Genomic DNA, 26,226 nt, shown 5'->3' with positions numbered 1-26,226 from the left:
GGCTATTTAAACAAAGCCTAGGTTGGGAGAGGAGTCTACGCGGCAGCTTATGGAGAGGATATCCCAGGCAGAGGACACAGCAAGGACAAGGGCTTTAAGTCTGGAACAAGGATGGTGAGTTTGGAAACAGGCCAATGTGGCTTCAGAGAACATGGCCGAAAATGAAACGGAAAAGATAGCGGCACCCAGGCCAGGTAGCACCATGGAGGTCACTGTGGGGAGTTCAGCTTTTACTGAATACACAGGGTACAAAGCGGGGGCCAGCGTGCTTTGCCTTAAAACCTTTAAAACCCTCTGTCTTAGCAGGGTTCAAGTGTATAATACACTCCTGTTGACAGACATCATGTAGTACTTCAGCGTGGCTTTTCTGTTGTAAAAATCACAGAAGAAAATACATAAACCCTAAGTTCCCCGAGTTTGGACAGGTGGCTTTGCCCACAGACCTGAGACCCTGTCAAGACACAGAACTTAACCATGATTCCCAGAAAGGTTCACCTCACACCATGCCAGCTGCGCTCCATTCATAGGAGGAAACACGATTTTCTTCATTAATGTTTGCCTGCTGTAGAGCTTTGCATGCGTGCATTGTGTTGCCTGTGCTCTTTCGTGTCTGCCTTCTGCAGGTAGCCATGCTCTGAGGTTTATTCATGCTGTTGCTTGTATCTTAGTCTGTTTGTCAAAGCTGGCCATGCACCATGTACCACATGGTTTATTTGGGTTTCTATTCAAGGGTATCTGGTACTTTATTTCTCTTGGAAATGGAATTGTTGAGTCACATGAGTCATGCATGTTTGAATTTTTAAAATAAGAAATCAGAACTTCTCTTACATAAATATGGTCTATAAAATGGTCGTGCTAGGGGCTGGAGAGATAGCTCAGCAGTTAAGAGTGCTTGCTGCTCTTCCAGAGGACCTGCTCTGATCAACAGAGCGCCCATGTTGATCAGCTAACAACTGCCTGTACCTCCAGTTCTGGAGGGCCCAATGCCTTTTGCTGACCTCTGAAAGAATCTGGACATTTGTGTTCATACTCACACATAGGCACCTAAGTAAAACTAAATATTAAGTGAGGGTTATGCTATTTCTCTTATGTAAGATAACTATATTATTTTATATTCCCACCATCAGTGAGACTTCAGGCTGACCCACATCCTTGCCAGATTCTGACATTGTTGGTATCATTAATTGTAGCAGATGGGGTGGCTATGTGGTGGCTGTCTTTGTAGGTTTAATATGCATCTTCCTGTTGACATTTTTTCAAGTGTTGATTGACTGTTTTATATATTCTTTCCTGAAGTGTCTATTTAGATAATCTTTTCCATCTTTCTCACATGCTGTTTTCTTTCTACTCTGTAGTTGTAGGGCTTCTCAGTATAAATATGTTAGAAGAATATCTTTACCCATGCCGAGCTTCCTCAGGCGTTCTCTTGATGATATAATTTGCTGACAAGTTTTTAATTTAGAGGAACTCTAACTTATCCAAGCTTCAAAGTGTGTGTAGTTATGGATTTTTAGTGGTCAGCTAAGAAAGCTCATCTGCTTCCAACTCATGTGTGTTCTCTTTTTCCTCCAAACACTTCAAGACCTTAGCATTTATATTTAGCACTTCATGTGTTCCATCAAAATTAATTTTTATATACAGTGTTGGGTTGCAGTAGGGACATTCTTTTTATTCACATCCAATATTTAGCTATGTCGGCACCTTCTTGTTTTAAAGACTCCTTTCTTCATTAGCCCACTGTGAGAAACTCCAGGTACCAATGTGGTAGCTGGTATCTGGGCTTCCCACCTGGTTCCTATAGTCTTTATACTGAACCTCGGTCTAGCTCAGTAGTTCTCAACCTTCCTAATGCTGCGGCCTCATGCTGTGGTGACCTCCCAATCATAATATTATTTCATTACTACTTCTGAACTACTGTGTTTTTGCTGCAGTTATGAATTACAATGTAAATATTTGGTATGCAGGATAACTGATATTTGATTCTCAAAGGGGTCAAAACCCAAGGTTGAGAACCAATGATTTCATGCCACAAAGTCAAGATTACAGTGGTGAGTCCTGGCATCGGGTATCAGGGCTCCTCTTCCTTGGTGTCTTTTCTTTTTAGATTTGTTTAGATATCTAGTCTTTTTAATTTCCAAATTTGTTCCTCTTTTTCTTTCCTTTCTTCCTTGCTTCCTTCCTTCCTTTCTTTTCTTTGGCTTTTCAGGACAGTGTCTTGATGGCTGACCTCAAACTCATAGTGATTCTCCTTCCTCTGTCTCCCCAATGCTGAGATGTCATTTCAGTACCACACCATGCCCACACAACACCTATACCATACCTACACCACATCCACGCCGTGCCCACACCATGCCCACACCAAGCCCATGCCACACCCACGCCATGCCCACACCATGCCCAAGCTTCGCCTTGTTTAGAAAAATGTTTACTGAAAGTGTACATCAATTTGGGAATTACTCATAGAAAAAATGCTGGATTGTCCAACTAATGAACATGTATATATCTCCATTTCATTACATTTTAAATTTCTCTCAGCTATGTTTTTGAAGTATATGTGTAGGTGTGTATGCACACATGTGTGGATGGAGACTGGAAGCATCCTTAGGTGTTATCCTTACAAGCGCCATCAAGCTCCTTTGAGACAAGGTCTCTTATTGGTCTAGAGCTCACCAGTCAGGCTAGACTGCCTGGTTTGCAAGCCCCCAGGAGCCCATTTTCACCTCCCCAGTGCTGGGATTCCATGTGCACACTACCGCACCTTTCCCTGTGTCGAGGATTCTGGGATTTAGGCTCAGGTCCTTGGCCTTGTAAGGCAAGTGCTGTCCTGACCGAGTCGTCAACCCAGCCTCCAAGCAATGTTGAGCAGTGCTCTTGTAAGTCTTTGGCTATGCTGTGTAAATTTATCCCTAAGAATTTTATATTTTCAATTTCAATGTAAATTGGACTTTGAAGAAAATAATTTTCAAAAATTTTCTGGTGGGTAAATTGGTTTCTCTGAATTACGGTTGTATCCTAGCTGAACTCACCCATTTCAGAAGTTCCTTCCTAGATGCCTTAGGGCTTTGTTTTGTTTGGCAAACAGTGTATCACCTGCAAACAATGACTTTTACTATTTCCTCGCTGTTATTTTTGTCTCTTTGCTACTTTCCCATAGCAGGTGGAACTGCCAGCCCGATCAGAGACATGGCAGTGGCCATTCTAGTTTATTCCCTGCCTTAACTTCCCATTTGTTTATAGTCAGCCATAGCTTTTTCACAGACACGTATTTTTTTTAAAAAAATTAAGGATGTTTCCTTCTATTTCCAATATGTTGAATTATTTTAAAATCGTTTTTCCTTTAATGTATTGAATTATGTTGGTTTTCCTCTTCTTTTTTATGTGTGTAGTGTGTGTATATGTGGGGGTAATGTGTGCAACTGTGTGTGCACTGGCTTTTGGAGGCCCAGCATTGACAAGGTCAGGAATTTCCTTGATCATTCTTCCACTTTATACTTTGAGTCAGGGTCTCTCCATCAAGCCCCCAGAGCTTGCTGGTGCAGCTAGTCTGGATAGAAAGCTTGCTCACTTGGGGGATCCCCCATTTCCATCTTCTGAGGCTGGAGTTATAGGTGGCACTGTGCCCTTGTAGAGGATCTGAACTCTGGTCCTCTTCCTTCCTTCTCCCCAGTCACTGCATTGATTGTGACATTTTTCTGATATTTAGGGATAAACCCTACTTGGTCATGATGTTTTATCCTTGTAATCTACATTTGGGTTCAGTGCTCAGAGGAATCCTGGTCTGTGTTCTCTCTTTCTGTTCCCTCTTTGTTTTTATTTATTTACTTAGATAATTGCTTTAGGGCTATGGAGCCTCATGAAACAACAAAAGGTTTCCTGGTTCTGGTTTTTTGGGGGTTTTGTTTCCCTGAAAGGCCATTTTTGGTATAAACCTTTGTGAACCGAGATTTCGGGGTGGATTTGGCATCTCGAGGCTGTAGCAGATACTTTGGGACAACTTCCTTTCCATCCAGTTGGGATCTTTGATTTCTTCCTTCTGGCAACCTACTCCCCGCCCCAAACACCTCAGGAACTATCCGCTCTAATGTCTTGTCTACAAGGCAGAGGCACTTAAAACTCCTGACTCCCTTTTGTTTCTTGGGAGTGTATGGTAGGTGAAGGGAGGCCCTGCCTAAGCGAGTCTTTACAAGTAACAGCTCAGATACTTGAAGCAAACATCCAAGGTCTCCCAAGAGAAGTGAAGAAGCCCTTACTGTGTTCCCCTCAGGGCAGCTCTCTCTTGACCAATTACCCTTCCTTAGTGCGTCCTCGCTGATGATGTCCATCCCCTTCTGGACATGCGGCCTTCTCAAGTCACTGGCTTTGGAATACTCAGCTATATTTAGAATAATTCTGCTGTAACTTTGGCACTTCCTGGATCTGTCTAAAAAGTTGCCATGAAACTATTAGGTTTGACTATGGGTAATTTCATCTCACTGAGGGAAATGGCAAGATATTACATAAAATCATGGTGTTCAAAGCCTAAACTCTGGGTCACAGCACGCACATGCTCGTTGGCCCACAGCTCGTGTCTCTCTTCTGTGTTTGAATGCAGCATGATGGTTCCCGGCAATGCAGCAGGTGTGGCCAAGCAGTTCCTTCGCTGTATCTTCCATCAGCTGGCACCCAATGGCATCTTCCCCCAGCTGTTCCAGAGTGCCATCAAAGGTAACTCACTCCCCCGAGAACCCAGACACTGCAAGCCCGGCAAGTCCCCGAAAATGCTGCTAATTCTAACTATTTGCTTTATAGATGGAACTTTTTTACGGACCTTAGCCACATCGCTCATGGACTTCAATGAGCTGAGCTCAATTGCTGCCCTCAGTCAACTCTTGGAGGTAGGTAGAGTACCCCAGGTCTCAGCCAGTGTCATGTACCACGCCTATGTCCTCCATAAACCACTTCATGGTGCTATGCTGTACCTTGGGGTTGGCTCCAAGTCTTTATGAGCAACGCCGAAAAGTCCCCAGGACTTCACCATTCCCCGCGGCAGCTAGGAAGAACACAGCTGCTGCTATTGTCAGTAGCTCCAGTCTTTACTCTGGAGGATTCTTCCCAGCAGGCATCGTTCATGTCTTCTGAGCATCTACACCCAAGATATGTAGCTTTACATGTTCTTATTTCATGGTCCGATTATACCTCTTGGACTTAAAGATCACCAATTTCGCCTGGAGGTTTTTCTAAACATAGCTGGTTTTTCTTCTGTGTTCCTCCTGCCTGTTGGAACGGTCAGCCTGTGTAGCAGGCTGTCTAGCATGTTCATAGTGTGACTGTATGATTTCTAAAGAAGCCGTCACTAGATAGCTTTATGAACTCCTCCGCTGCTTTCAGCAGTTGATTGCCTATGCTTTTGTGTTTTTAGGGTCTAAATAACAAAAAGAATTTACCAGCAGGGGGTGCTATGATCCGCTGTTTGGAAAACATTGCCACGTTCATGGAAGCTCTGCCCATGGATTCTCCTAGTAGCCTCTGGACCACAATCAGCAACCAGTTTCAGACATTTTTTGCCAAGCTGCCTTGTGTTTTGCCTCTGAAGGTGAGCTCAGCCACGTGTTTAGCTTCCGTTGCTTTCTGCCCATCCGCTTACAGAGACCAGCACAGTCAAGTGATCCAATAGATCCCAAAGGTCTGTGGAAATCTGTCAGCCAGAGTGGAGAGAGTTATTCAGGCGAGTGGAGAGCCACTCAGTCTGCAACGTTACAGGTTGTCAGCAGCGTGGAGTGGATATTTTATCCACTGAGAATGGAGCTGCCCATGACCACATGGTTTTCAGTTGGATAAAAGGATGCCAATAGACTATGCTCTGTTCTCTTATGTGTTTTTCTTTCTGTCTTCCTCTCTCCCTCCCTTTCTTTCTTAATTTGTTTTTGTTTTTGTTTTTAGCAAGGGGGCTAGAACTCAGCATCCTGTGCATGCTAGGTAACATTCTTCCTCTGAACTCCAGTTCTTAGATTGTCTGTTTTTTTCCTCGAGTGGATATCAAATAGGCAAGAAAATTAATAGTTTTGTCTAACAGCAGTCCAGACATAGGTGAAGTGTTAGTTTTACAGAATTATTTAAAGTGGTGTTTTTGGATAGTGTTCAAGTAATGTTCAAGGAAGGCCACAATGATAGTCTGTGGGACAGTTTCCAGAGTTTGGATCAACACTAGGATTGGGAACACACACACATACATGTACACATATTTTAACCTGTCCCCCTTAGGCCCAGTGTCGTTCAGGACCAACCTTTGCTGATGAACCACACACATTCGGGAGCATGGGCTCCCATGCGCTAGTGAAATTGCTGACCAGCAGGGAGTGCTGCCGCTGTAAACAAGGGTCATGCCTAATGTGTGCCAATCAGCGGTGCCCGCAGGGGACCTGCCGAAAGGTTAATGAGTAGAGTGGAGCCAGGTAGGCTAATAAGGAGAGCGGAGGCCCTTGACAGTGTTAATGCACCGCTCCTGCCGAGGGCTGCAGTCTACGGTCCACTCCTGCTGGTGGTGCTTTCAGGGGAACAACCTCAGCATGTGGACCTCCCTCCTCCCCCTCTCCCGCTTTTTTTTCCCTAAGATGACATTTCCTCGTTTTTAAGTCACCAGGGTTTGGCCTGATCAGCAGCTGGTTTTCAGCTTCTGGTTTAAAGTAAGTAAATGTCATGTCAATTCTGAAGGGCATTGGCATATTAAACAGGCTAAGTTCTTTTAGAAGCTTCTTAGGAAATACCACCAGGGTTTGTGTAACGAAGTTCTCTACTCCGTCAGATCTGAACACTGATTCTGTTTTGTCTTTAATCTCTTAGGAAATATCCCCCAGTGACAATCTTGCAGTTTGTCTCTGGGAAGTGTCACTGAAGGAGGTCTCAGACTTCAGTGTGCACCACTGTCCCTGCTAGTGACAGAGGGCTGTGACTGTGGGTGTGAGGTCAGGTGACAGACATGCTGCAGGTCCAGGGATCCTCTAGGAGATGCTCTGGCTTGGTTTATCCTTTGTTGAAGGGGACCATTGTCCACTGTAAGAGCTGCTGTGGCTTTAGTGATGTGCTCACAATAGTAAACAACAGCTTGTTATTCATGCTCTGCCAGTTTCCTCCCCACCCTGAAAACTCAGGGGCTTTCAAACACTGTTTTGATCTAGACTCTTGAAAGTGTGTTTTTTCTCTCCGTATGGATGTTAGAGAGAAATTTTGCTGCTTGTCTCCAGGTTCTGGCTTATGTCTTTTCATGACAAAGGGACAGTGAATTCCCACCTACAGAACTGGGGAGGCCTAGCTCAGTGGTACAACACCTTCTTACTATACACAAGGCCAAATTTAATCCCTAGCCTTGTGAAAAATTAAAATAAACAAATCCCAGAGGAAGGGTGATGAAACTGGTTATTTGGACTAATGATTTCTATTAGTTTCCCCCCCCCCCCAGGATCACTTTTCCTTAGTATACCTCTTTAGACTGATATACATTTAACATCTGCCTTCTTAACCTTTGTGTCTATCTGTCCATCTCTCTAGTCTCTTGTCCATCTACCTATCTGCCCATCCATCATCCATCCAACCACCCATCAATCCATCCATCCAGTTCTTTATCAACTTTCTCTATCATTTAATTCTGGCATTATATCTTTGGGAAATAGTTTCAGAGCTATGTTTACTTAATTAATTTATCTAGTAATTATTTTAATATTGCATAATTGCTTCATTAAAGATTTAAAATCTGAAAACAATTGTTTTTGATATACATAGGAAACAGTATAGAGATAGTTACAGTAAGATTTGTGTTTGCATGTGTGCATGGGCGTGTGTATGAATCCCTGTGAGTATATGTGCATGTGGAGGCCAGGGGTCAGCATTGGGTGTCACTCCTCAGGCAGTGTCTACTGTGTTTTGGTGACAGGTTCTCTTGCTGGCCTAGAGCTCACTGACTTGGCCAGGCTGGCTGACCAATGAGCCCCAGGGATCCCCTGCTTTCACTGCTCTAGCACTGAAATTACAAGCACCAGCCACCACGCTCAGCGCGTTCTTTCACTTGGGTTCTGGGAGCAAAACTGAGACTTTATGCCTGTGTGACAAGCCCTTTGCTGACAGTGCCACATCCCACATCCTTCTTTTTGCAAAATATATGCAGGGAATATTCGAAGCAAAGGAAACATGGAGAAGGAAGCTGACTCTCGCCTTCTTATATCTGTTACAGTGTTCTTTGGATTCCAGTCTGAGAATCATGATTTGCCTCTTGAAGATCCCTTCTACCAATGCCACGAGGGTACGTATTTAAAAAAAGTGATTCAGAAAAGCTTGCCTGGTTGGTTATTTGATTATCTTCTAACTGAAAGACAGGAAGAGGAAAATAGCAGTACTGAAGACATGGCTACTGCATCTGGAATGCACCCCCCCCCCCCATTACCATCATTCTGGGTCAGCATCGAACATACTGCAGTGCTGCCATTTGTAACCTTTCTCCTGGTCTGGCCAAGCCTATCACTCCATCCAGATTATCCTCCCGCTGGCCTGAGCCTTCTAAGGAGGGTTGTGTTGGTTCTTTAGTTAAAAGGATGACTTTGATGACTTCTAAATTCCTTAATGGAGCATACAGTTCCATCCCTTCTCACCAGTGCACCTTTCCAGTTTAATCTCTGCTCCTTGTCCCATTCCCCCTGCATCTCGAAGTCAGCATCACTATCTTCATGAAGACAGTGGACACTGTGTGTTGAATGCTTCTGTATTGCACCTCGTGCTTTGCACGTATAATCCCATTTAGTTTCAGACCCTCACCTTTGCCCAGGCTGTTTCCTTTGCCTGACATACTTTAAACCCTTGTCAATGTGGGGAACTAACATTTCATCCTTCGAGGTCCCATTTAAGACTCCTACAAGCTCCATTATCCGCAGGAAGCACTTCCTTGAACAAGCTTTCAGTATTAACACCTACAGGCTCCCCAGTAAGACCATGAGCCATGTGGGATGCTCAGGGCTGTGTCTCATTTCCTGCTCACACATCTTGGCTGCCTTCTGTGCAGCATACAGGAGCTTATATTATGGCAGTGTGAAATTGCTAGCTCATCCGCCAGCAGTGCACATTTCTGATAGCTCTTTCTCTTTACACTTTCAGAGTCACAGTTCATGCTAGCCAGCTGCAAAAAAAGATGAACCAGCTGTGCCTATACAGATAAAGGCATAGACTCCGAAGCAACGTGTCTGGTCAAGGTCATAGCTAGCTTGTGAATGTCCTGAAACTTGAGCATAGGTCCTTAGAGAACAAGTTCCTCGGTTTTTCTGCTGCGCGATGCTGCCTGTCAGCTGCTGTTTAGGTGTGAGTGTTTCCAAATAGGCTGGAATCTAGCTTTCTATCTACGGGCACCATCTCAAAGTTTCCCTAAGGTTTTCTATATAAAATGAACCACATAGGTTTCTGAAGAGGAGTACCAGTAATGGAATATACACCCATCTTCAGGGGGACAAAGAACAAACAATAACTGATCTTTATGCAAATACAAAAGGAACCCCCAAAAGTTTTGTATCTGGTCTGAAGAGAAGGCTCAATAATGTTGTCCTTACAGATTCTAAGTTTGGTTCCAGGCAACTCACACTCCCTTGTAACTCCTGCTCCCAGGTATATGACACTCCCTTCTAGCTTCCTCAGGCTCCTGAACACTCATGGCATACACACACACACAGAGACATACAAACACATATACATACAAACACACAGAAACCACACATACACTCACAGGTACACACAGACATACAAATACACACTGACATACAAACACATCCACACATACAGACACATACACACACATATATACACAGAGACACATATACTCACACACAGACACACACATACACCCACACAAACACACATGCAAACACACATAGATATACACACTCACAGGCACACACAAAAGTAAAAATAAAATAACTCTTTAAAAGTGAGTTTATCCCTGGGTCTGCAGAGATGCTCAGAGGGTAAAGGCACTTGGCACACAAGCAGTCTTCATTCCCAGAACCCACATAAAAACTGGATGCAGCACAGTGGCAAACAGCAAAAGAAACATTGCCCAAGACAAGGTGGAAGGTGAGACTCTCCTCACCCGAAACCTGAGATTGTCCTCCAACCTCCACGTGTGTACTATGGCACAAACACACCCTCACATGTGAACGCACAAAAAGTAAATATTTTAAAATGTTGTTTTCCTCTTATTGAGCCAGTCCTTTTCTGGACATCTGTTCTAAGGAAGAGCGTTCAAGTGAAAATGTCATGCAGACATTCACTGAGGTGGCGTTTGTAGTGTGGCTGTTAAGATGGACGGTTCTGGAGGACTGAATAGCACTTTAATTTCTTATATTATCAATAAGAGAGTGAATTGTTTATATCTATATCTAGATCCAAGACTTCAGCTAAGAAGAGCAGCATCAAAGCCTGGAGCTTGTGTTCTTTCCTGGCTCCTAGGGCTCCAGGATAGACATACACACTCACAGATACATAATGCAAAATCACCCAAGCCCTGCCTGATACTCAGTGGGTGCTCTCTAAGCACTTCTGGTTGACTAAAACTGAGCTCTGATGGTGGGGTTCAGATGGGAAACAAACCGGCAACATCCCTCTGATGAATACATGCGGGAAGCTGGGCAGCAGGAGCCATGTTTGAGCTCTAGGTACTTGGTGCTGCGCACAGAGCTCTTCTCAGAGTGTAACTGGTGGGTGCCAATGTGAGGAGCCACAGACACCTGAGGGTCCAGCAGACCAGATTGGGAGATCTCAACACAGCCTTGCAGAGGTGGGATTGCTTAGCCTGGCAGGAGAACAGGACTGTAATAGAGACGATTTGTAAAAGGTCCCACGTGGGAAAATGAGGGGTTTGATTTTTCTGAGCAATAAAGTGACTAACTCATTCTTTTTGAATCGTGGGTTGATTTCTTAGACCAACAGAGTGGTTATTAACAGCAGCTTGCGTCAAATTTCTAAAACACAGCTCTAGTGGTTAAAGTATAAGACTGGTACTTTTTTTTTTTAAAAGTGAAGGTATAAGCAGTTTTATTTGCCTCTAATCTCATTGCAGAGTTTGTTGGAACCATTTTCCAAGTTACTCAGCTTCGTCATTCAGAATGCGGTCTTCACTCTGGCCTACCTGGTGGAGCTATGTGGCTTGTGCTATCGAGCCTTCACCAAGGTAAGCCTCCCTGTATTCCCCATGGAGCTGGAGGCAGCAACATCAAATCTGATGTCGTCACTGCCTTATTGTGGTTAAGATGGACGAGTGGTTATACCGAGGCCTGTTGGACACTTTACACTTGCATCAGGCATTAACCGGTTCTGAAAGGTGCAGATTTGGAGACGGAGGCCGCATGGTTTAGAAAACAAGAAGCATTTTGAGCAAGTTAGTGGTCTAAGTGACTTCATAAAGACACTTTCAAGTTTGTTATAGCATCGTGAGTGGGCAGACTGCCAATGTGTGTCTTTTTTTATAACCAAAGGAGAAAAAATAGCTCGCTACTTGTACAGGCCTCTAGAGTGCTCCTTAATGCCCCCATGTTTATGTCCCCAGATCTGAGTTCTCGGCCTTTGAGAGGAGAATCTTAATCATGGCTCCTAGCTGGGTTGACTTTAGCACCTCTCTCCCTCCAAGTCTGAGAAAATGGAAAAGTGTGTCCTATCCAGTGGACATGACCACCTTATCAGAGCCGGCAGGAAATACAGGCAGCAGAGAAAGTGGCTCCTTCCCATCCTGGGGACACTGCAAACGCTCCCTTCCAAGGCCCAGTGTCCTGAGCTTGTTTTCAATGGGGCGTCTGTTTCTGTGGGTCCCTCCTAAGCATTCAGAATGTTCTTTATTTGTGTTGCCTCCTTCTATGAGCCCTTTATTTCCCCCTAAAACTCTCATTTTACAACAAAGCTTTCATTCTATTTATAAAAAGCACCCTGGTCATCTTTCTTACCAACTTGATCCATTTTGCCATGGTAAGTGTTCCGTGATAATTTTCTCTTTGGCCTTACATTCTCGGGTAGTTATTGGCCTGCCTGGAGCTCATATTTTCTTCCTTTCAAGAAGTCAGCGTTTTCTTTCCTTGTACTTTCTCTTTGAAAAGTAACTTAACCTCCTTTTGCTTTTACTCTTCAAAAAGTGTATCTCTACAACATAGCACCAAAGACACTAAAATGCTTTATTTTTAGAAGTCATTTTATTTAAAATAGTGATATCTAACAGCATCTCCTTATGTAATCCAGTGAGGAGACAGGAGAAAGTAGAGAGTCCTGGAGGCATCCTTCCCTGGAAGTCAGACAGTCTAGAAAATACAGATCCACACCACTGAAAAGACTAGAAGTCTGGGTGAAATATAATAATCCTTACTTTTAGAATGTCTTATGATACTTTAAGTGTAAGGTTAATATTTTAAGAATGACAGAGGGAAAAAGAAAAGGGACTTGAAAGCCCACACGCAAGCACGCAAGCAGGTCTGTGGAGGGGCTACTGCCTTAGCAATGTAGTGAGCCGAGTGCTGAAGTCCACACAAGAAAAGGCCAGGAGCTGGAGCCAAGTCATCTCCCTCGGGAAGTCAAAACCCTTGGAAAGCTATATGCTGGCTAAAGGGGTGGTTCCGGAAGAATACGTTTGTAATGTGGCAGTGACAAGCAATTCTATGTGTTTTAGCCTTCTAATAGAGAAAGAATATGATGTCCCTTGAGAATTAGTGAACATAGGCTGATCATGGAAAAGATTGCTTTGAAGTTTTAATATCTTGTTGCAGGATATTTGATCACACTGTGAACCCTGAGATTGTGTTATTATTCTTCAGAAACCTGTTTCTAGTTGTGGTGTGGCTCAGCCCTAGTGCACACCTTTAATACAAGGGCCTCTTATTATATTATATTATAAACAAGGTTGGTCAGGAGGCAGAGGAAGCAACCAGTTGAGAGGAAGTAAACATAAGATTATTAATAAAAAACTATAGAGAATAAGAGGGAGTCAGGAGGATGGATAGAGAGACACACAGGAAATCAAAGGGCAGGAGCTTCAGTTTGTGGAGACTTGTTTGAGAAGGGAGAGGAGAGGCTTCAGGGATGGCAGTGGAGGAGGAAGGTCAGCTGGGTGCCTTCTCTGCCTCTCTGAGCTAGCAGGCTTTCACCTCAGCATCTGACTCCCAGGTCTTTTTTGGTAAAATCAAACAACTGAGATTTTGTTAAGAGCAATGATACATGCAAGCTGAAGTCACATGACACCCATGCTGCACCACAACAGGCACTCGGCTTTGGCATCTCTGCAGGAGGAAGCTCAGGCATGTCTGGAGAGGTGAGCCTGCAGGCCAGCCCAGCCTGATTCCTGGGGCGAAAACCCTGATGAGCAGAAGTAACTAAGCTCCACTCTCCACCATGGCCTGGATTAGTAGAGCCAATAAATAGTGATATTCTTTCTCCTAAGATATGGAAACTGTGAGGCAGGGGCTATCAGAGTATACACTATCCTATAAGCATGCAAAGGATTAAAAAACTAGAAAAAGATTTAGTCATTTTAGATAAAAAATCAGCTTAATTTAAGCTTGATAAAAAGTGAAAAATAACCACTAACACTGAAAAAAAAAACTCAATTTACAGGTTAACTCAGTGTTTGCAGACAGACGGATCTGAACCTGCACACTAATAGGACAGATCAGGGAGCACTACCCAAACAGTCTGTGAGGGTAGCAGCCACAAGCATCACATCAGCCATGAGCACCACAAATTAGAGACAGCTTACAGGGAGAATTGGGATCAAGGGAAAACAGCAAAACAAATCTTAAGAAATTCAGACAAAGATTAAAAAATGAAAGATTAAAAAGATCTAACACACATTAAGTAAATCTGTAGACTAGACTTTTATCATTTCCATGATTAATGAAAATCGTCAGCTTTATTATTTGGGACACAATGTGTCCAGAAATATTCTAGATCCAGCCTCACCACTCACCTTCACCCGCTCACCTGCACCTGCTCACCTGCACCCGCGCACCTGCACCCACTCACCTTCACTCGCTCACCTGCACCCACTTATGTTCACCCACTCACCTGCTCACCTGTACCCGCTCACCTGCACCCACTCACCTTCACTCGCTCACCTGCACCCACTTATGTTCACCCACTCACCTGCTCACCTGCACCCACGCACCTGCACCCGCTCACCTGCACCCGCGCACCTGCGCCCGCTCACCTGCACCCGCTGCCCTGTGCCTGCTCATCTGCACCTGCTCATCAGCACCCTCACTTGCACCCGCTCACCTGCACCCACTCACAGGCACCTGCTCTCCTATGCCCACTCACTAGCACCCACCCACCTGCAGCCACTCACCTACATACACATTAGTTTATATGACCAGCTGTGATTTGGAACAAGCAAGAAAAAGAAAATAGTTTAAGAGCAACTGAGGGAAAACACTCTGAAAATAGACCTCACAGTCGCACAGTGCAACCCCAGAGGGAGATGGATCCTAGTGGGAAAGGTCTTTAGTTATAAGGGGGAAAATGTTCACCTAGAATTCTCTCCAGCTAAGAGATCTTTTAAGAACGGAGGTTAAAGAGATTAAAGTAAGTTTTCCTATTTAAAAAAGAAAGAATGGAGGCTAAAAGATAGACCCATATCTATCACCATGCACAAAACTCAAGTCCAGATGGATCAAAGACCTCAACATAAAGCCAGCCACACTGAATCTCATAGAAGAGAAAGTGGAAAGTACACTTGAACACAACACTGGCACAAAAGAGACCACTTACTAAATATAACCCCAATAGCACAGACAGTAAAAGCAACAATTAGTAAATGGGACCTCCTGAAACTGAGAAGTTTCTGTAAAGCAAAGGACACGGTCAACAAGACAAAACTGCAGCCTACAGAATGGGGAAAGATCTTCAACCCCACATCAGACAGAGGTCTGATCTCCAAAATATACAAAGAACTCAAGAAACTTGACATCAAAAGAATGAATAATTCAATGAAAAAACTGAGGTACAGACCTAAACAGAGAACTCTCAACAGACAAATCTCAACTGGCCAAAAGGTAGGTAAGGAATTTCTCAACGTCTTCAGCCATCATAGAAATGCAAATCAAAACAACTCTGAGATTCCATCTTATTCCTGTAAGAATGACAAGAGCAAAAACACTGATAACAACTTATCCTGGAGAGGATGTGGGGTAAAGGGAACACTCCTCCATTGCTGCTGGGTGTGCAAACTGGTACAGATGCTTTAGAAACCAACATGGAGATTTTTCAGAAAATTAGGAATCAATCTACCTCAAGACCCAGCAATACCACTTTTGGGTATATACCCAAAGGATGCTCAATCATATCACAAGGACATGTGCTCAACTATTCATAGCAGCTTTATTCATAATAGCCAGAACATAGAAACAACCTAAGTGACCCTCAACTGAAGAATGGATAAGGAAAATGTGATACATTTACACAATGGAGTACATCTTGAAATTTTCAGGCAAATGGATAGATCTAGAAAAAAAACCATATTGAGTGAGGTAACCCAGATCCAGAGAGACAAATATCATATGTACTCATTCATAAGTGGCTTTTAGACATAAAGCAAAGAAAAATCAGCCTACAGTTCACAACCCCAAAGAACCTAGACAACAAAGAGAATCCTAAGAGAGACATACATGGATCTACATAGACAGGGAAAAAAAACGAAACAAGATCTCCTGAGTAAATTAGGAGCATGGGGTCATGGGAGAGGGTAGAAGGGGAGAGGGAAAGGAGGAAGAGGAGTGGAGAAAAAAGAGCTCAATAAAATCAATAAGAATAGAATAGAGGCTAAGGAGGTATTTATGAGGAAAAAAATAAAATATTATTTCTCTTGAAGATTCATTAATTTTTACTTTCTGTGTATGTGTGAATACCTGCATGTATGTATCTGCACCATGTGTATGTCTAGTGCCCAAGAAGGCCAGAGGAGAGCAATGAATCCCATGGAATTGGAGTTACAGATATGAACTGTTGCATGTGGGTGCTGGGAACTGAGCCCAGGCCCTCTGCAAGGGCAGTACTTGCTCTTAACTGCTGAGACATCTCCCCAGCCCCTGAAAATGTGAATATATTCTTATTGAAGTAATATTTCAAGATGTATTACAATAAGAAGGAAATTGAACCAACAAAGAAGTTTTTAAATATAGGAAATTTACCAAAGAAATTAATAAAATGTGTAAATCTAAGTGATCATTGGTAATATAAAGCAACAGTAGTGATAATATTAACTAAGCAGAAAACAAAAGGACAATTAAATACCTGCTAATAATAACCTGTATATTGGGTGTGACTGTGTGTGACTGTGTGTGTGTCTGTGTCTGTGTCTCTGTATGTATATGTCTCTGTGTGTGTGTTTATGTGTATCTGTGTCTGCGTGTGTCTATGTGTGTGTGTTTGTGTGTATCTTTGCCTGTGTGTGTATGTCTGTGCGTGTGTGTGTGAACAGTTGAGGCTGGAGTTAACATTGTCTCTCCTGACTCCAGCAGAGGAGGGCAGCAGGGAAAGGAGAGGACAGACAGCTGGGATCTACAGGACTGTAAAATAGGCTTTCGGCCAAACATTTACTACTAGTAAGTCATGGATGCATTTATTTTAGAACAGTTATTTGGTGTACATACTTTTACCATTTATTAAAGGTAAAAGAAAGTTTCGAGGATGGAAAGATGGCTCAGTGGTAAGAAAGCCTACCTACCCCTGCAGAGGACTCCAGTCAGTTCCCAGCACCCATGCTAGCTGCTTATAAATCCAGTTCCAGGGGATTCAACACCCTCTTCTGGCTACTACAGGCACCTGCACTCATGGGCACATACCCCCACACAGATACATGCACAAACACATTAAAAATTTTAAAAATCCAGGCAGTGGTGGCACATGCATTTAATCCCAGTACTCAGGAGGCAGAGGCAGGTGGATCTCTGTGAGTTTGAGGCCAGCCTGGTCTACAGAGTGAGTTCTAGGACAGCCAGGGCTACACATAGAAAATCCCTGTCTTTAGAAAAACCAAAAACAATAAATAAATAAATTTTAAAAATCTTTATTAAAAAATTCTTATTAATGAGTTGGATCTGCTTGTTTATTGTGTAAAGAATCAAATCTTGCCAGAATATGTGCAGGACATGAATAGAGTACTACAGGACATAGATTATCTTCAAGGTTTTCAGAATTGTTTGGTATTTTTATTTTATTCTCATCAGGCCTGAAAACCAGGCTTTACATAAACACGTAGCACAAGAACTGTGGAAGTGTGTTCAAGATCGTCTCAAATTATTGTAAACCTTTTCCTAATTCCAAGCTAAAATATATGCAGGGATTGTAAAAATGAAACGTAAGTCAGCAGCTGAAACGGCAATTTTAAAATCAAACATTCTAACTCTGTGAATCAGAGGTTACTCGGTGCGCACATGCTTAGAAATTGCAGTATGGGGGCAGGAGAGATGGCTCAGAGGTTAAGAGCATTGCCTGCTCTTCCAAAGGTCATGAGTTCAATTCCCAGCAACCACATGGTTGCTCACAACCATCTGTAATGAGGTCTGGTGCCCTCTTCTGGCCTGCAGAGACACACAGACAGAATATTGTATACATAATAAATAAATAAATATTTTTTTTTAAAGAAAATAAATTGCAGTATGGCAATGGGACCATCTTAGAAGTCTTTCCCACAACAAACCTTGTATTTCTGTAAAAGCAGAGCCTTTGTATGCACAACAGAAACACGACAGTCGCTTGCATGCCACAGCCTGAGCAGAGGTGTTTCAGGCAGTGCAGTCCGGCATGCACAGTGCAGTGTGTGTTTGGTTGTGTTGTGTAGTGTGTATATGTGTTGTGTGTGGTGTGTGTGTGTGGTGTGTGTGTAGTGTGTGTGGGGTATGTGTGTGTGTGTGGTGTGTGTGTAGTGTGTATGTGTGGTATGTGTGTGGTGTGTGTGTGGTGTGTGTGTAGTGTGTATGTGTGGTATGTGTGTGGTGTCTGTGGTGTCTGTGTTGTATGTGTTGTGTTGTGTAGTGTGTATGTGTGGGGTGTGTGTAGTGTGTGTGTGTGTGGTGTGTGTTCAGAACAGAGGCTGCAGCAGAGTCACACAATGATGCAACACAGGCGAGAGCTACAAAACACCTGGCAGTCATCACATGTTTAACCTTAGGATTCGGTCAAGAAAACTTTTACTGTTGCCAGTGTCTTCCACTCACCTCTTTTGCCAGCCTTACATGGAGTTATATGGCAGTTGTGAGCAGCCAGGCAGTGGTGACACACGCCTTTAATTCCAGCACTCGGGAGGCAGAGGCAGGTGGATCTCTGAATTCAAGGCCAGCCTGGTCTACAGAGCGAGTTTCAGGATAACCAGGGATACACACAGAAACCCTGTCTTGAAAAACCCAAACCAAAACCAAACAAAAAGTTGTGAGCAGAGTAATTTGAAGCTAGATCCCTACTTACCACTTTGAAAGGTTTGTTTTAGAGCCAGTAAAATGGTGTTGTGTCAGGACAGAAGCATCTGCCACAAAGCCTGACAACCAGAACTTGACAGAACTCACATGGTGGAAGGTCACCAGGCCCTGCAAGTTGACACACACACAAACACACACACACACACACACACACACACACACACACACATTTTTTTAAAATTGGAATTTTTTTTATTAAACAGGCTATTCCCTTTTAAGCTTCTTGGGAGCATCATTATGTTAACCAAATATACAGACATGACGCCAGGGACCAGAAGAGCACAAATACTACAGGGTGTTGAGCCTGGCCCTGCACACTTCAGGGTGGTGAACTTGGCCCTGAAGGCCAGTTTTTCCCTGGAAATGTTGATCAGCTTTCTTTTCGGCACTTCCGATAGTTAAGGAGGGCAGAGAAATGAGCTTCCGACAGGAGAGCCGGATTCCACATCCTCCACAAGAGTATACCTCCATCAAGGGCTCAGACTAAGAAAGACCAGAGTAAACTCAGAGCACAGTTGTTGGCTCTGAGGTTCAATCCACAAGCCTTTCTGTGACTAAGGTAGCTGTGGTCAGCCAATGCAGGCCACACGCACCTGGGAAGAAGAAGCAGAAGGCTCTTCGAAGGAAGATAACAGTTGTGGAAACACAGTATCTCTACATGGAACAGCAAAGTGAAAACCTTCAGTACACAGCTAACATAACCAGCTAAACACACAGACACAGTGGATGAGAATGAATACTCCCCAGAGCCCCTGAGGTCTCTGCCATGTGCGGCCCTGTCCTAAGTGTTCGTTACCTGCAAGCTCAGTCCATTTTAATTCCTTAACTGTACACTTACACACTACGCGCTCTACCACATGAGTGCTGTGTTCAGTAATGGAGACAGTCCATCTAATATGAAGCTGATGATGGTGAATTGTGGTGCAACTATGCAATATAATGCTAATAAATTGTTGACTCAAAATAATGAGTTAAGAATATCAAAAGGTATTAAGCAACATAAAAAATTCTGAAGAAAAGATATGCATAGTATATGATGCCATGGTCCTAAGGTTAAAAAAACATTCCAATAGAGGTGTGCTTGTGTAGTCCAATATGGAAACACACAACAAGCAACAGAATCCGAGTAGAGAGGATTTCCAGGAAGGGAGGAAACATGGGATGGGGATGGTGGGTGCATAAAATGTCCCCTTCTCTCTGCTTTCTGTACACTTGAAATCATCCAGGTCAGAAAGGAGTGTCTTGGAGGGAACATGGAGTTTTTCGGGAATCTATGCCCACTTCTCTCTGTATCCACCCTTTGTACTGAAAAACATATGCTTAGTTAGTTCTGTTGGGTTGTACAGCTTGTGAACTCTGCTGCCTGTGACTCAGAAGAGAATCCTGTGGTTCTGATGTTTAAGAGACTCTGTTGCTTCTTGTCCACTCTGTGACGTACCCTTGTGGCAGCAGCGAACTCATTCTGCACACAGAACTTTCTTTTAGTTTCAATTTTATCTACGAAAGACAGCTCATTGTACTTTAAACACCGGTTTGAATTTCCGATCTGTAAATTTTTGAAGCTTATTTGATGTAGGTCGTGCAAATTGAATTCTGAAAATGACTGACCCCTTTTATTTTGCTTTATCTAGGAACGGGATAAATTCTACCTGTCTCGGAGTGTTGTTCTGGAACTTCTCCAGGCCCTGAAGTTCAAGTCTCCATTGCCAGATACAAACCTCCTGCTTCTTGTCCAGGTAGATCTGTGCTGCATCTGCAAAACTTTTCATGTTGTTGTGTGTATTGGGGAAAGGTAACGGAGGCCTGGGTCATGTGCTCAAGGCCACTTGTCAAGAGACGGGAGTGTCACTCTAATCCTCATGGTGCACTTGGCACTTCCACTTGCTAAATAGACAAAGGAGGAGTAATTTTTGTCTCAGTGTGGACCTAGTTTTGTGTATGATAAAAATATAGAATAAAACAATAATTTTTGTCATCAAGAAACTTGTAACTTAGGGCTGAAGAGATGGTCAGTGGTTTGCTTTTCTACAAGTCCAAATTTGGTTCCTAGCACCCATATCTGGCTTAGTCAGCTCAAAGAGCTCCGACACACACACACACACACACACACACAGAAATTTGCAGAGATGGAACTAAGGAAGCTAAGAGCGAGGATGCAGGCTGACCTTTTCCTGCATGGTCCAATCAGCATGCACAAGCCCCAGAATCTTCTGTATTCATGAGGATGGGCCAGACCAGACACAGCCAAGGGGCGGGATGTGTTGTGTTCATGGGTGGGAGATGAGAATCAGCCTCCGTGTGTCCACTGAGGCAGAGGACTTGAGGGCAAGCACTGGGGAGTTAATGACACTGAATATGCTTGGATATTGAACTACAAAGGAGGGGCTGAAGCCCTCTGTCTCCAGCGTCCTTACTGGCATCGTAGGCAGGCCGGTTTAAACTTCCAAGACAGGCTGTGGCTAGTGTCAGAAAAGAGAGACAAAGATAAAGAAAGTCCTTGGGAAAAGTTGTGAGCAGGACAGATTCCCTCCTGTGTAACCAGGGAAAAACTTATTGTCCTTAGCGCTGGTCACCAGGACAAGTGTCTACTTGGCAAGTCTGACAGCCAGAGACTGGACGGCTTCAAACAGTACAGACAGGAAACAAGCTTGAGGACCCTGGGTTCTCTCCACAGCACTGGACAGCACCTGTCTCCTACTCTCCGTCCTGAGCAGAGCATATCTGTGTGGCCGGTCTTCTTGGGGTCTGGCACCTCACACTGTAGCGGTTGTGGGCTGGTTTCTATGAAGTCCATGAGTCAACCCTAATGAACGCCTATCACCAGACAACAGAAGAACACTGACAGTTCCAATTACCAGCGCTTACGGCAACTGTGAAAACAGTGATTACTGCATCACTGGTGAATAAATAACAAAGACAAATCTGCGTTAACAAGAAAGGGGGCTAAAAGTGGGCATTCTAAATGGGACTTTTGAATGTTTGTCTGCCGTTACGAATACAACATTTTTAGATTGTTTTTTAACACTGAGTCTCATTGTGTAGTGCAGGCTAGCCTCTAACTCCTTGGTGCTTCTTTTAAAGACTGAGTCTCATCGCGTAGTGCAGGCTAGCCTCTAACTCCTTAGTGCTTCTTGCCTCAGTCTCCCAAGAACTAGGATTGCATTTTCAAACAAACAATACACACACACACACTGACACCTTCAGTTTAGAAACTGTTCTGGTTTTCCAGGAAACACTGACATCTTACCCTTGAAGAATAGCTTTTTGAACAATGGTTCATCCTTCTCTGACAAAAAAATAAAAATAAAAAATAAACATCATGCTATTTGTTAGTAACTCATCTATAAACTGTTAGAGTAAATCATTCTAGTTATTAATGAGGTGAGACAAAGTGAGGTGTCTCTGAAAGCCAGTGCAACTCTTGTCTCCACCCTGGGGTCCTGCCCCGTATGAGGTAGGACTATAGATAAGCTTATCTGAATGGAACTGTTAATTGACCCATGGGTAGGGCATACCTTAATTGTGTTTCTGTTAAACAGCAATACCAGAGACCCCTATGCAGTTTGAATTTTCTTTGGGTTGCCAACCAGCTCTCAAATAAAGACACAGAGACTTATTAATTATGAATGCTCAGCTTTAGTTTAAGCTTGTCCCACTGGCTCTTTTAGCTTAGTTTAATGTTTCTATTCATCGATGTTTTTCCTTGGGGTATTTTACCTTTCTTTCATTTTGTCTGTCCTACTTTCTGGCTTCCTCTGTGTCTGACTGGCTGGACCCTGGCATCTCCCTTGTGTCTCTTTTTTCTTTCTTCCCTGAGTCTAAATTCCTTTTCCTACTTAATCTCCCGGCCCAGAAGTCCTGCCTATATCTTCTCCCTCACTATTGGATGTTTAGCTTTTTATTAGACCAATCAGGTGTCTTAAGTAGGCAAGGTAAAATAACAACACATCTTTACGTAGTTAAACAAATATTCCGCAACACCCCTACCCAACAGTGAACGCTTATCTTCTTTCAAGGCAGTCACAGTGCTAGTCTGTTCCACAAGTCCTTGAAATTCTTCATTGCTGGTGGCATCCTGGGAGCCCCTCCCCTCCACCTCTACTGAGAATGTTTGATGCATGTTAGATAGGCCAGCATATTTGAGGATTCAAGGAAAGCTTCCGTAGTAGAATAATAACTTATTAAAAGTCACCGGAAAGACTGGCTTCAAGTCCAAATGGGTTCCCTCTGCTCCTGTGTGGAGAGTAGATACTTGGCTAATTTACATGCACCCCTCCCACGCCGTGGGGTCCCTGCACAATCAAGGGCTGCAGGATCATGTTGGTAGAAGGTTCTCCTTTAAAAATAGGTTAGCTGTGGGCTGAGAACAAAGGTATGGTTGCTGTTTTTAATTCATACCATTGAGCAAGTCATTAATACTAGCTAACCCGCCCTATGGGAGGGGAGGTAGACATGCTATTTTGGGTATTTTTTTGCTGATGATGAGTTAAGTGATGACACATAGTGGACGGTGTGCTCCTTTGTGTCTTTTGTTCTTATGGAGGGGTACATACTTCAGTGGCATATTCCTTCCTGAGAGCACAGAATCCTCTTGCTTTTGTTTTTGAGCTTTTATTTTGGGATTATAATATGATGAGACCACCTTTCCCTTCCCTGCCCCTCCAGACCCCCCATACACCGCCCCTTGCTCGCTTTCAAATTCTTGGCATCTTTTTCCCTTTCACTGTTATGTGAAAGTATAGAGTTTTTGCTTCATTTCCCCCGAGCTCAGCTGTGACTTGATATTTGAGCAGTTCTGTGCGGTTACAGTAGGGCTTTGCCACTTTGTGGTTGGCAGCTATAATAAAATGACAGATTTGCTGAGTTCAGTTGCTCATATGCTGTAGAAATACCCTGGGCTGAAGACATTGGTCCCTGGGCTTTCAGAGGATCGTGTGCCTTTGCTCCCTTTCAAGAAAAGCCGGTGTTTTATTTTGACTTGTGTAAGTCGTGACAGTTTTGAGTCTGAGCACACTGTCTGGCAGGGGCAGGTACCTGCTGAAGGTGGATCCTAGTGGTCACACCTGTGCTTCTGTGTTGACCCTACCTTGCTCAGTACCCCCTACCTAGGCCATACAAGTACATTTTGAGGGCCAGGACCTTCGGCTGTCCTGAGAGGCCACTCTAATGTCCTTTATGTCACATGTTGGCGTGGCACCATCTTACCAAGGCCGCTGCCACCGTCTCTTTTTTTATCGTGAGAATGGGCGTTGACACTGGTGTTCTGATGGGGTTAGAACTTAGCCCTAGGTCACCTGTCTCAGACTCCAAACGCAGACAGCTTTGGAAAAGTCATTTTATGGGAGAGCATGCAGCATCTGCCAGGAGACGGGTTGGGAGTACTTGCTTCTACATCCTGTTCTGCTAAACATTACCCACCTCACTGTTTCTGCGTACAGGTTGTGGCTAAAGTCAAAGGCTTCCTGGTGTTTAAACCTGGCTCAGGACTCTTCCTTACACAACATTAGGGTGAACACGTTAGAAAGGCCATTGATGTAGAGTCCCACCTAGCTGGCTGAAACCTGCTGCCAATCAGCACTCTCAGATCTGCACCCCCGATTAGTTCATCCAAATGTTGGTTTCCATTCCCTTGTCCCACACTTTCCCAGCAGGCCTCCCTGCGCTTTTCTGCTTGACCCCAACTGCTGTTTCTTTCTCCAGTTTGCAGGATGAGCTTATGTAGCTCCACACAGGTGTCTTGACCTCTCACTCTCAGGTTTTCCACACCTTCCAGATGGGAGGGAAGGAGCAGCTGTATGTCAGAACCTGCTGGGGCTCTGAGTTCTGCAAACCGCAGATTCCAAAGTTGCTAGGACAGCTGGCCAGTGGCCAAGAAGAGAAATAAAACAGGAGTTAATTACTCAGCTATCCCTGGGCTTCGTTTAACTGTTCCCCCTAAAACAATAAATAGCCGAATGTTAGATTAAGTAGGAGACACCTGTCAATGCCTATAATGAAAGCAAATTAAATTATAATCTGGCAAGTCCATCCTCATCATGATCTTAAGATGTAATTGATGAATCCATTCACAAACTCTTCCTGGGCTAGGCGGGGACAGCAGGCTACCTCTTCCTGGGCTTCCCTGGGGTAGCAGGCTATCTCTGGAGAGGATCAGGTCTTATGGAGAGCTCCCAACAGGTTGAGAAGGAAGTGGCAGGCCATTGCAGCCTGAGGTGACAACAGCTGAAATGCCAGTCTGTGGAAAGCCCTGTGGGTGCAGAGGCAGGATTCGGGCACTCCCAGCCCACGACAGTGTGTGTGAATGAGGTGGAGGGAGGAAGATGGACACGGAGGATCCTCAGAGGGGAAGAAACAGAACAGTCACTCTGACACCCATCTGAGTTGTGCTGTCATGATAGGCGTTGTGAAAGTCCAGGATTGTGTGCCAGCAGCTGTCAAACACTGCAGGATGGACTGGGCGGCTTGGGAGCTCTGAGGGCCCCCTCCAACACACACACACACACACACACACACACACACACACACACACACACATATGCACACACACACGTTCTTCTTTGTTCAATTCTGGGTTTTGTAAAGTTAGCATACACATGCTCATGTTGTTTCTAAGTGGACAGGAATGGACCGTCATGATTTGCAAGTCTGATATTTCGGGAAGGGAGGGACCATAACATAACAAAAGTAAACATGAATAAATTTTAGCCCTGTTAACAAGATTATAAGTTAGTTGTAACTATCCGAGTACTCTTAAAAATAATTCACCTTTCAATTTTTTATTAGTTTATTTGTGCAGATGCTGGAACCAAGCTAGCTGAGTCTACCATTCTGAGCAAGCAGATGATAGCCTCCGTGCCTGGGGTAAGTCCTGGCCGAGTTTATGGCCCGCGTTTTCTTATTTCAGCGAACAGTGTTTAGGAATGTAGGCTTTAAGACTGGGACCCAAGTTTGAGGCCTGGCATTTACTAGTGGTCAAGTCACTTAAACTGTGGCTCCCCGCTTTTCTGTCACCCATGAATGAGATGCAGCAGGGTCTCGTGTATGTTGAGAACTGACTGGGATAATGCAGCTGAACGTTGTGCAGAGTAAATGCTGGTTATTAATGCTGCGCGTGCTGGCTTATACAAGCGAAAGACCAGCAGGGGCTTCATAGAACCCTCCCCAAAACAAAGCAATGAATGTTGACAAACATAGCAGCTGGGCGGTTTATTTTCAGTTATGCTGCTTTTGTAACTGAGATGCAGCTGAGATCATCATTCTTAAAACTGAGTCCATACTTCAGACTCTTTCTTTAGGATAGGTTCATGGAGCCGGGCGATGGTGGCGCACGCCTTTAATCCCAGCACTCGGGAGGCAGAGGCAAGCGGATCTCTGTGAGTTCGAGACCAGCCTGGTCTACAGAGCTAGTTCCAGGACAGGCTCCAAAGCCACAGAGAAACCCTGTCTTGAAAAACCAAAAAAAAAAAAAAAAAAAAAGGATAGGTTCATGGGAGGAGAATTACTGCACCATTTATAAAGAGCTTTTAATAGTTGTCAGTATAATGTGAGAAGGTTTGCAATCAAATCCCAATTCCTAGGTGCTCAGCACCCAGGAATGCATTGTTGTCTTGTGTGACGTTTGCATGGGCATCCCAAGTAGTCAGGGTATGGCAACACTTGAGAGGTGGGCTTCTCTGTCCTTTGGCCCTCTGGAATCGACTAGCAAGGTTAGGGAAAGAGAACAAGTGCTAACATGGGAGACTCCAGCTTTGTTGTGCTTGCCTTACACAAG

General features: G+C 44.0%; 1 protein-coding gene across 10 annotated transcripts in view; it reads left to right on the top strand.

Moving 5' to 3' along the window:
* Unc79 (unc-79 homolog, NALCN channel complex subunit) overlaps window positions 1-26,226 on the top strand; it is a 241,101-nt gene that overhangs the window by 197,057 nt on the left and 17,818 nt on the right. For all 10 annotated transcript variants that reach the window (XM_041633347.1, XM_041633346.1, XM_041633349.1 and 7 more), the window contains 7 exons: window positions 4,592-4,704; window positions 4,789-4,874; window positions 5,399-5,572; window positions 8,204-8,272; window positions 11,069-11,179; window positions 20,087-20,191; window positions 25,239-25,316. In XM_041633347.1, coding sequence (XP_041489281.1) covers window positions 4,592-4,704; window positions 4,789-4,874; window positions 5,399-5,572; window positions 8,204-8,272; window positions 11,069-11,179; window positions 20,087-20,191; window positions 25,239-25,316 — 736 coding nt within the window. The remainder of the gene's footprint in view (window positions 1-4,591; window positions 4,705-4,788; window positions 4,875-5,398; window positions 5,573-8,203; window positions 8,273-11,068; window positions 11,180-20,086; window positions 20,192-25,238; window positions 25,317-26,226) is intronic.

This window comes from Microtus oregoni, unplaced genomic scaffold (genome assembly GCF_018167655.1).
Source record: "Microtus oregoni isolate MIOR12 unplaced genomic scaffold, Mior012 000043F_ref0000047, whole genome shotgun sequence".
NCBI lineage: Eukaryota > Metazoa > Chordata > Mammalia > Rodentia > Cricetidae > Microtus > Microtus oregoni.
Note: the sequence above shows the minus strand (reverse complement) of the source record. Positions and strands in the feature narration are given on the sequence as shown.